The sequence below is a fragment of the Euwallacea similis genome, chromosome 2 (assembly GCF_039881205.1).
Source record: "Euwallacea similis isolate ESF13 chromosome 2, ESF131.1, whole genome shotgun sequence".
Lineage (NCBI taxonomy): Eukaryota > Metazoa > Arthropoda > Insecta > Coleoptera > Curculionidae > Euwallacea > Euwallacea similis.
Window position 1 is genome coordinate 7,181,173 of NC_089610.1, and position 11,374 is coordinate 7,192,546.

General features: G+C 35.4%; 1 protein-coding gene across 1 annotated transcript; it reads left to right on the plus strand.

The window, feature by feature from the left end:
• Positions 1-6,889: 6,889 nt before the first annotated feature.
• Positions 6,890-11,097, plus strand: Xpc (DNA repair protein complementing XP-C cells homolog). Its single transcript, XM_066405269.1, has 9 exons — positions 6,890-7,214; positions 7,271-7,696; positions 7,768-9,286; positions 9,339-9,615; positions 9,671-9,912; positions 9,961-10,186; positions 10,244-10,412; positions 10,470-10,624; positions 10,676-11,097. Exons 1-9 carry the CDS (start codon positions 6,974-6,976, stop codon positions 10,862-10,864), a joined length of 3,444 nt encoding a protein of 1,147 aa, XP_066261366.1. The 5' UTR covers positions 6,890-6,973; the 3' UTR covers positions 10,865-11,097.
• The last annotated feature ends 277 nt before the right edge of the window (positions 11,098-11,374 follow it).

The following is an 11,374-nucleotide window of genomic DNA, read 5'->3' on the forward strand; positions in this document are numbered from 1 at the left end:
AATAGATGGAAAAGAAAGATATGAGTCTTATTACCAATAACAAGTACTATCTTTTATTTTTTTGGCTTTTTCATCTTCTCTTGGTCACCAGAATTTTCGGTAATTCGCTGTAAAGTTTCGAATTTTGTTAAGAATTCTTTGAGTTTTCCGAATAAAAGATACCCAATACCGTTCATTGACTGCCTGAGCTGCTAGCAAATTACAAAGTTAGCTTAAAGAAATAGTGATTTTCTCTTTATTTTCTCTATTTTTCGTTCTTCCACAAAGCAACCGTGAATTTTCCAAATTCACCTTCATGTATTGAATTTTATTGAGGGTTCTTTAAATTTTGAGAAGAGATCAACGAAACCCACTCGTGTGCCGCCATTCGCTGAGTTACTTTTCGCCACATTGGGTTATGAAAACAATAATTTTTCCCTTATTTCTAGCACTTTTGATTCGTTCAGGAAACAATTTTAAATTTCTCAATGGGTATTTATTATTGAATTCTAACTATAATTCAACACCATAAAATCTAAATTCCGTAAATTCACCATTAAGTTTTGAATTTTGTTGAAAGTGAACTTTTCAGAAAGCTCAATTGTAATGTCAGAGCCTTAGAAATGCAATTTAAGAGTGTTAAAGAATGATTGTCTATGTTCCTATGTAAACATTATGTAAACTAAGTTGATATGATGGATGCATTTTAGGATTCACTACGGATATTTTAAGTAGAAACTTGCCATATTTCTCATAGAGAGCAGACGAGTAATCTCAGGATTTATGAAACTTTATACAGGGTGTTTTTTTTTATGATAATTGATGGTAAGAAATGAAATGGGTGGATCATGAGTTTATTTTAAGATAAAAACTTCATATAAAGGTATGTACTAAATGGCTTCAATTTTTATTTACAGTGTGTTGAAGTTTCATTTTTTTTCGATTTTCGTTAATTTTTCTGTTAGTTGTAAACATAATTAGCTCAAAATTGGTAATAACAATCATTTTAGCATTACGAACAAGTTGAAATAACAATCATTTAAAATACTCCACAGGGCGATACCTTTTTCGTGGTCGCTCTCAATATTTTACAACAGAACTTTTTATATGACATTTTTAAATTTTATTCATTAACTTCATTGAATCCCTTATGTCTTTTATTCACTTTTTTGCCTCTTTAGTTTCTTTTATTAGGAACAATAGTTTAAGAGATATTTGCAAAAATATCCAACCATGTTCACCTTGATTAACCTAAGGATATGATACAACGCCAAAGTAGTGAATGCTGCAATTAGGCATAGTAAGCTGTGGAATTTGCATTTGTTTTATTAGAAATATTAATTTGACAGTTCCTCCATGTTTTTATTTGAATTGCTTTGAGAGTAAATTAAAGTTTAAAGTTAAAGTTATGGTTTTCTTGAATTAAAATATGATGTTTCAACGTTTTTCTAGCGCTAAGTTGGCTGATATACATTTTATCTATGGATCGGTCGATGGAAATAATTGTAGAGCAGTGCGATTGTACCAACAGCGTTTCCCAGATCGTACCACACTCGATTCAAGATTTTTTTCTAAAATTCACAATCGTCTGCGTGAAACTCAGGAAAACCCATTTCATTTTTTACCATCAATTAAGAAACACCCTGTATATTAAGTTAGTTTTGAAATTTAGCTCGTGTTTAAGGGATCATAACTCAAATTTTTCAAATGAGACGCCAGGTACATTATCCGATGATGGAATTTTACCAATGAATTACGAATATTTTGAGCAGAAATATGCTATATTTCGTATACATACACTTAGACTGTCTATAAGGATTTAAAAATGTTTCGAAGCCATTATATCGTAGTTATCACTCAACCTATGAGCTGTACCTTTACAAATGGTCGGTTGTAAAGTTTTTTGCACGTTTCGAAGGGATATCGCTTCTTAAATGATTCAGTCGAGTATAAGTGCTGCTATGCATAAGATGTTTGTCATCCTGAATAAAATAATACTCGGGATAACCGGACGTTCTTTTGTTTTAAAGACTTGTCAGATACGTCACTAGTGTAGTTGTCACCTAGTACTAAAAAGTGGGTGTCGTGTATTTTACATTTAATAAGCGAAACTTTGAAAGATTCCTGGAAAATCTTCGGCTCTGGTAAGTCCTGTTTTTAGTTTAAATCAATTTGTGAATGAACACGGCCTATGTAACGGCTAATGAAATTTTGAACAATTATTGTTCCTCTATATTTTAGTAACTTAGTAAATAGGAAAATAAACTCTATCAAATTGTCTACGTCCCCATGCTAGATATACGTAATAGGTTCGTAAGGGCGAATATTATAGGAAACACATTCCCACCCGATAGCACTTGTTTCTGAGGATGCATTCATTAGTACATAAAATGTCCGCAAGTTTATTAATTACAAAATTTCAGTTTGCCTTGATTTTCTTTTGTCGTGGAGTGGCGATGACATGGGATAATCGAGAGATTTCCAAATTTATATTATAAATTATTTAGCGATTTTAAGTTAAATCGGTTAGAAATTCAACTGAAAATGTCGAGAAGTGAACTATAAGATGAGCAAATCCTTAGTATTGTAAATCAAAGAAAGGAGCTCAGTTGTTTTCGGTCTGTGCATTGGGATTTGGTGGTGAAAGGTAAGGAACATTGGCTTTCTCTAACGGAATTACATATTTGTTTGTAAACGCCTGATAAGGATGTACACTACGGAAAATAAATTCTCCCCCGGTAACACTTTTTTTCTCAGAATATTTTCTGTTAGTTCACAAAACGGCCGCAAGAATGCGCAATAACTATTAGTTATAAAGATTCAGTAGGCCTTGATTTCCTTTCGGCGTGGGGTGCCGTTAACTCAGTGATAAGGGTGAAATTTCGAAATTTATACTGTTAATTATTTAGTAATTTCAAACCGAATCAATTAGAAATTTAACGTAAAATGCCTAGAAGTGAACCAAAAGACGAAAAATCCTTAGTAAATCAAAGAAAGGGATTTACTTGTTTTCAGTTTGCGCATCAGGATTAGGTGGTAAAAGGTAAGAAACGTTGATTCCCTCTAACGGAATTATTTGGGCGGGATTTTTAACTAATTTGTAAAAAGTATGAATATTTTTTGAGAAAAACGTCTTGAAAACGCTAAAATCTGAAGTAATTTGTAAACCAGGTATAAGTTTCTCATTAAATTATTTATAATATCCCCCATTAACAGATTTTATGTTTTGTGGTAACCCCATGCATGTCGAACTAATTTGAGACACGTCGTGTTATTAAAAGTTTTTAATCATTTTATTAAAAGTTTGCATTTTCTTTTAATTTTCGGAACAATTTTATCCTCAGTTTTTAGAAAATAAAAATGCCATTCGCAAAATTTAGTGACGTAGAATGCAGCACTGGCGTCACTCGACAATTTACTGTTTTATATAAATAAAATTAATTATATAACAATAAAGTAATTAAAAATGTTTAAAAATGAAATAAATAAATAAAAATAATCGCTTCGCCCATGATACAGACTTCTGCGCAAATAATACACTTGTGAACTTCCATGCTTCAAGTCCGTTTCTTTTAAATTATTAGTTTTTGTGATTATATGTATTAATTTCAATTAAATGTTTTCAATATCATTTCTTTCTTTAATTCTTCTGTTATTTCTTTAATTTCGTTTTCATTAAAAATACAGCTTATGTATGTCTTAAGTCAAGGCATAAGCCAAATTTTCTCGAGCAGTGTTTTATGATTTGCCTTGAAGAGTTTTACACAACTTCGTCATCAAAACATTGCGCGAGGTCAGGCAACTTCAGGGAGTACTCTCTCTAAGTGAAGAGAGAGGCCGTTGAATAGTCCCACGCACAGGAGGGTGCGATTTGATTGTTGTTTTTGTTATTTACAGGTCAGCTTTGGCTGGTCAACAATTTGAGCTCATGTGAACCAATTTTGGATCGAGCTGTTGAGAGACGAAGGCGCGTTCCTCCCTCAAGAATATTTGTAGATCTTCACCTTTGCTCTCTCACGTCAGACACCCCGTTAACGTGCGAAGGCCCAATGGGATGTAGCTGGGGCTTTGCAAGAAGATCCTCTCTGTAAGTCAAGAGAGATGCCGTTGGATAGTCCCACGCACAGGAGGGTGTGATGGGACTATGATGTAAGTTTTCATGAGAACGACACGTGATGTAAACTCGTAAGATACGTCACTAGTGTAGCGGACGTTTAGTGACCGGACGTAAGTTCCGCGTAGCGAACATTTGCTGACTGAAAATGTGTTTTTTGTAACTGACATTTAACGAGTAAAAGTGCGTGCTATGTACCTGTCGTGCATCGTAGCAGGTATCGCCAAAAACTTTTTTCTCATGTGTGAAGTGTCCTTGGTGGTCGGAGGTGCGTTCCTCCCTCAAGGCTAAGGTCTCCACCCGTGCTTTCTCATCTTAAACCGCCACGTTTAACCGCGGGTTAATACGGGAAAGTGCGATAGGATGTAAGGTCTAGGGCCTTGCAGGGGGTGGGGCTCCTCTGATTGAAGAGAGACGCCGTTGGATGGTCCCTCACACAGGATGGGGCGATGGGAGTAGAAGATTGGGGTAAGATATGTTTCTATTTTAAATGGGGAGATTTTGATTGCGGTTTCTATTGTTTACAGGTAAGTTTTGGCAAATCAACGAGGACAACGTAATTGAAAAGACGCCGTTGGATGGTGCCAACCCCAGGATGGGGCCATGAAAGTAAAAGATCAGGGTAAGACGGATTTTTGATTTAAATTAAGCGGAAAGGTTTTGATTGTTGTTTTTGTTGTTTTACAGGTGAGTCTTCACTGGTTACCGAAAACGACGTAAAAGAAACTGAGATCGATTCGTTTTGCGGTGGAAATTAATATGAAATTTTAATTGGTATTTGGCTTTTGGTGTTAATTTTGGTGTTTTGAATTGGTACCCGGGATACATATCATTCAATTACATCGAAAAAGCCTCTATATAATCTTATGTAAAGGAAATTGCAACATCTCTCTTGCTTTTCGGCATACAAAGACACGTTAATACGTATTTTACGATTTTGAAAATGTTATAGAATGATGATGCGTCAAAGTACGTTTCTAATACTACCGGGATCGCTAAGCATTTTTCATTTACATCTAAAATGACTTTAAACCTACACAATCGAAATTGCAACATTCTTTCCGATTTTTGAAACGTGGGGTTACATTAACACATATTTTTGTGATTTTACAAGTGATGTAAAATGCGGTGCAAATACGGTCCCTGAAGATGCAAGTTTTATGCTTCAAGGGTTCAATTGCTATCCGCGGTCCATATCATTCAGTTAAATCGAAGAAGGCTCTAGTTTTGGCTGGTCAACAGTCAAGACTTCTTTGAGCCAATCTGTAGCTCAAGGTTAAGTACTTCTAGGTCTCCATTCTTGCTCTCTCAGGTTAAACAGTCGTTTAACGTGTGAGTAAAGAGAGACCCCGTTTGATGGGTTTGTTGTATAAGTTTTCAGGTTGACGAGATTGACGTGATTGGAAAGAGGCCGTTGGATATCGTCACACTCAAAATAGGGTGAGAAGAGTAGAAAGGTTAGCTTAAACGCAATGTTTTGTGTACTTGTATGTGGGGCGTTATGCTCGCATACGATAAAGGACAAAATGAACAATCGGAATCTTTATCGCACAATTTACATGTTCTACTTCCACATATTTTAATTAACAGTTCATTTTCTTTCCTGTTCTCAATTTGCCTAAATTCTGAAGACAATGACGGATCTATCACTAGAACGTTAACGAATTTCTTCCGAGCTCTTAATAAAAGGTGAATGTTATCCTCAGTTAGTTTTAACTGAAGATAAAGTGCAATTCGGGTCTTTTAGCATCCCCTTGTTAGGTGTGATGTTAACAAAAGCTTTCTTTAGGGACGTTAGTAAAGGATGAATGTCATCCGCGGTTAGTTTTAGCTGAAAATAGTGTGCAGTTCGGGTGCTTTAGCGTTCCTTTGTTGGATGTGATTATAGTGGCAGTTATAGTCGGAGCTCTTAGTAGAGGGCAAATGGTATTCTCAGTTAGTTTTAGCTGAGGATAGTGGATATTTATCTATAAACAATAGAAACAACAACTAGAATCTCCCCTTTCAAATTGAACCGCTTTTTACCTCGATCTTATTCTCCCATCACCCCATCTTGTGCTTAAGAGAACCCAGCGGCATTTCAAAGTATTCCGCTCTCTCATACAAGCCCTAGTCTTACATTTTAGAGCACTTGCCCCCGTTAATAAAATATTTATTTTCTGCAAAAAAGGTTATATTTCGAATTTTTAGAATATACGCAAAAGTAAGTGCAGTGAACATAAAGTCAATAATAAACTTTTAAAATGAAAATTTGTAAACAAATCTGCTTTCCGGCGTAATAAATACTTGGAGTGCAAAGTTTTGGAAAGAACTGTAGAAAATAAGATTTTTTCTATCACCCTTAAGATCAAATTTTTTAATTTAGCTCGTGCATTAAAAAATGAACTACATCATCCATGTTTCCTCTGTTTACTCCATGCTGCTAAATAAAGAGAAGTATACTATGTACAATGACGTAGAATACTCTGGGAATTCCTAAACCATTCATCTTATTGCTGTGACGACACCGAGATGGAGTATGTTCGTTCTTTGTCGTAATGTATTAATAAGACAAAGATAAAGCTATATTTTCTAGGATTAATATATGCATATAACCACATCAATAGAAAACTACGATCAATCAGCTCTTTTTTTTATGAAATTGATTGTAAAATTGTGAAATTATTTCTTTAAAAAAATTAATATTGCTAGTGTTTAAAAGTATGTTTTAATAATAAAATAGTCAACTAAACCTCTTTATATTATATCTATTTAATTAAAAATTCCTGCATAAGAATGTGAATAATATCCATTTAAATGTCCAATGGTCTACTTATTTGGCGCCGAAATAATAAATAATAAGTAAGGATTGAGAAGTAATAATATAAAATTGGAATCAGCATGAAACGAAGGAGAGGCGGTTTAAGAAACTTCATCGAAAGCAGCAGCAGTGAAGATGAAAAAAGTTCCCCTAAGAAATCTCCTCCCTCCCAAAAACTTACAACAAATGGGGACTTATCCTCTAGTGAAAGCGATATTGAAACCTACCTCCAGAAACCTGAAAAATTAGATCTGAATTCAACGTTTTTTAATTCTAAGGCTATTGCTGATTTTGAGAAGATTGAAAGCAACATCTTCTCAGGTCTACAATGTTTGTTATGTAGGTAATCACAAACCTGTAATTTCTTGGTTTAATAGGTGTTACCAGACTCAGTGATTCAGAATCTGATACAGAACAACCATCAGTAAATGATGCTCTTCAAGATGTTCGGAAAGCATCCTCAGTTAAGTTCAATAATGTGTACACCCACTTTGACTCTTTTCAAAAGTACACTAGGCAAATTGAGGAAGCGAAAAAGTATGTTGAAAAGTATAATTCTAAGATGACAAAAGTCACTGAAAACCAGGCTGATATATTCAATTTGCTATCTGTGGGTGAAGGAAAATTTGAGGAGTTCAAAGTAACCCCAGCTGATTTACATTCAAGTGCTTTTGAGTCTTGTGACTCGGAACAAGAAGGTTGGGAGGAAATTCAAAACAGTGTTGAAAAAGAAAAAAGCCTCATTCCTGCAGAGGGATTGCAGGTTGTTGTTAATTTGCCTGAGAATGTGAAAAAGAAAAAAGGTAAGCTCATTTTTGTGTATAATGTTAAGGAGATTTAGGGATATAATATTCTAAATGCTTTATTTTCATAGGTATAGATTTACTAGCAACAATGAAGAGACGTCTGAATCGCATCCGGAAAGAAAATCAAATTCTCATTCATAAAGTCCACTTACTTTGCTGGATAGCTCATGGCAACTATGTAAACTCCGTAATAAACAGTACAGAAATCTTAGCTGCAGCTCTATCACTTATGCCTTCAGAACAAAGCTTTCCCTCAGAAAGGATTGATTTAACATATCTTGAACAGATTGTAGCTTGGTTCAAGAAAACTCAAAGAAATGTTGATAAATCAGCACCTGAAAATATTGATCTAAAGCAGTGTTTGCAAGATCAAATGAAAAACAAGGAGGCTTATAACAAGAAAATGTTGGCTCTAATTTTTATTGCTATATTAAGGTCTTTTGGGGTGCAAACGCGTCTCGTGCTTTCATTGCAAGTGGAGCCATTAAGGCCTCCATCAACTGATCTTCATTATGAGGGAACTTCTAAAGCTAAAGATCAAAAAAGTAAAGTAAAGAATGTGTTGGGTACTCCAGTTAAGGCTGGTCCTTCTGGGGTTAAAATAAATATTGAGAAAGCTACCCCTGTGAAGAAAAAAAAATCTTCTACAGGGCTTAAAGAAGAAAATAATAAATTGAAGCCAAGTCCTGTGAAGCAAAGAAGGCGCACCAAAAGCCTGGAAAGTGCAGATGCAGCTAAAGATGATGTAAAGACTAGGAAACTACCTGAAGACATGGGCCAAAAATGTATGAAAAGCACTGAAAATTTAAAAAAAAAAACTGCAAAGGCTTCAGACACTATTAAAAAACCTTCTAGTGGAAAAGTTTCTCAGGATAACACTGATAAAAAGCTGCCTATGTCAAAACCAAGGAAAAGTTCAACTAATAGCGTTATTGAAGATACCACTAGTAAAAATATAGAAATATCCCACAAAAAGCCTCAATCTAGTAGTACTGGCTCTACACAGACTGACTTGAAAATTACTGAATCCAGAATTCATTCAAAGAGTGCTGAGTCATTGCAAAGCAAAAGAAGTACTAGGACCAGTCAAACACCTACCACAATTGAGAAACCATCATCAAAACCAAAAAACCACCCTAATGCTAAGAAAATTAAAACCAAAACTAAGAAAATCTCAAAAAACATCCAGCAATTGGATGGGCTTTACAGTTCAGACTCAAATGATGAAACATGGTTGCTGCAGCTTGATGGGGCTAACGACAAACCTACCATTAAACCCAATTTGAAATCGCTGAAAAGCAAAACAGGAACTTCAATTAAAGCACCTACGAAAAGGCCAGAAAAGCGGCCTAATCTACGGTCTTTAAAGGTGAAAAAAGCCGTTAATGTAAGTGATTCAGACAGCGAATTTGAGCCTTATGGCGGAGTTACGATGAAGGTGCGAATGGATGAAGCCGCGAGTCAGTTTAAAAAGCATCAAGAAGCAAAAATGATAGTGACAAATAAAGGAGATGTTAAGAAGGATATCATGAAGCTGGTGAAAACGAGCATTTTGACTCAAAGTCATTCGCAGAGAAATAGCAGCAGGTATGAAATTCTTATACACTTTTCTTACACTTTCAAATCATCATTATTTAAGACTGGCCTCTAAGCGAAAATCAATCCAACCAAATTCCGATGATAGCGATTATCTCCCGGAACCAATAAAAAAAAAGCACCACGATAGCGAAGACGACTTTGTGCCGAAAACTAAAGTCAAACGTCGGGTACAAGTGAAACCTGAGTTGCAAGACAATGGTGAAAAAAAGAAAAAAGAAGGGAACGACGTTTGGGTTGAAGTTTTCTTGGAATCTGAAGAAAAATGGATTTGTGTCGATGTAGCTTTCGGGCAAGTTCACTGCATCAAAGAAATAATGGTAAGTCGTCATAAAATGGGAATGAAATTGAGTTCTATAGTATTTTTTTGTTTAGCAACGAGCTTCCCACCCGATCACATATGTAGTGGCATGGGATAATAACAACAACTTGAAAGATGTAACTCAGAGATATTGCCCTAATTTTAACACTGTTACCAGGAAGCTTCGAGCCGATGGCAAATGGTGGATTGAAAGTTTAAGTCCTTTTAAAGCTTTACCAACAGCTAGAGATAGAGAGGAAGATGAGGATTTATCTAGGCAGCAAATGGACCAACCCTTACCTAAAGCAATATCTGAGTAAGGTTTAAAAAATAATAAATCAACTTTCTTTAAAGGTGGTTTTAGGTATAAAAACCACCCCCTCTATGTCTTGCGGCGTCACCTTCTTAAATTCGAAGCAATATATCCTCCAGAACCCTCAACTCTAGGGTTCATCAGAGGCGAAGCCGTTTATCCAAGAAGTTGCGTGTACACGCTGCATTCCAGAGATATTTGGCTGAAACAAGCGAAAGTTGTTAAGATGCGAGAGGAGCCTTATAAAATTGTAAAAGCGAGGCCTAGATGGGATAAAGTGCGTATGATTGATCTAAGTAGGGAATTATGGCATATTTGCCGGTTTGTTTTGTAGTTATCGAATCAAATAGTCACCGATCAGTTGTTAGAGATTTTCGGACCTTGGCAGGTTGAGGATTATGTGCCTCCTACAGCTGAAAATGGCGTAGTTCCCAGAAACGCGTTTGGCAATGTGGATTTGTTTAAAAGCTGTATGTTGCCAAAAGGGTGTGTTCATTTAAAGTGTGAGTTGTGTGACACGCTTGTTTACTAGGAGAATTAAAGATTTATTTTCTCTATAGTACCTGGTTTAAACAAAGTCGCTAAACGTTTGAATATTGATTGCGCCTCTGCGATAACAGGGTTCGATTTTCATGGCGGTTGGAGTCATCCGATCTACGACGGGTTTGTGGCGTGTGAAGAATTCAAAGATCAACTCGTCGCTGCTTGGGAAAAAGTATGCTTTTGTGATATACGTTTTATCAATTCATTGTTTCTGCCTTTTCAGGAACAAGATGAATTGGATAAGAAAGAACAGGAAAAAATCGATAAGCGCGTTTATGGCAACTGGAAACGGCTAATTAGGGGCCTGCTTATAAGGGAGCGGCTTAAGATTAAATACAACTTTAGTCAACCCTCAACTAGTGCTCCGAAAAGCAAAAAAGGCAAGGTCGTTTTCTGTACGAAGAAAAAGTGACTTGTAGAGGAGTACTATTATTTATCCAATATTTCTTACTTTTGTGGGTCCTAAAGTTTAACTCTCAGTGTTTAAAAACGACCTGCTGAATCTCTTATTATACATATATATCGGTTAAATATTTCAATATCTGTGATACATTTTTAAGTAGTAATAAGACTACTTTTATCACTTTTTCAGTTTTCTATTATTTTTGCGTTTAACTCTGTGTACAATCGAAAAATATGCAGTTGTATGATTGAATCTATATGAGTTATATTCATTGAGCCTTTGCTTATTTCTTGCTTTAAGTTTGTGTAAGTTTGTCAAAAATATGCCTGTTTTTGGTTTCCTTATTAAATTGATTTAAATCAAACCATTCCATCCTTATCCTCACTCTCCAGCGCATATTTAGACCCTTAGTTAAGTAAGTCAGTATGCGTGCATGTTTTCATTTTACTTGCAAATATCTTTACCAAAAGATTTTGAAGAAATATGGTTATTTCTTACTGTACTAAGAATTACATACAC

Bases quoted from the DNA above. Each gene is read 5' to 3' on its own strand.
- Xpc (XM_066405269.1), top strand. From the start codon at position 6,974: ATGAAACGAAGGAGAGGCGGTTTAAGAAACTTCATCGAAAGCAGCAGC. The intron at 7,215-7,270 runs GTCTACAATGTT...TTGGTTTAATAG, and splicing joins TGAAAGCAACATCTTCTCAG to GTGTTACCAGACTCAGTGAT. The intron at 10,625-10,675 runs GTATGCTTTTGT...CTGCCTTTTCAG, and splicing joins TCGTCGCTGCTTGGGAAAAA to GAACAAGATGAATTGGATAA.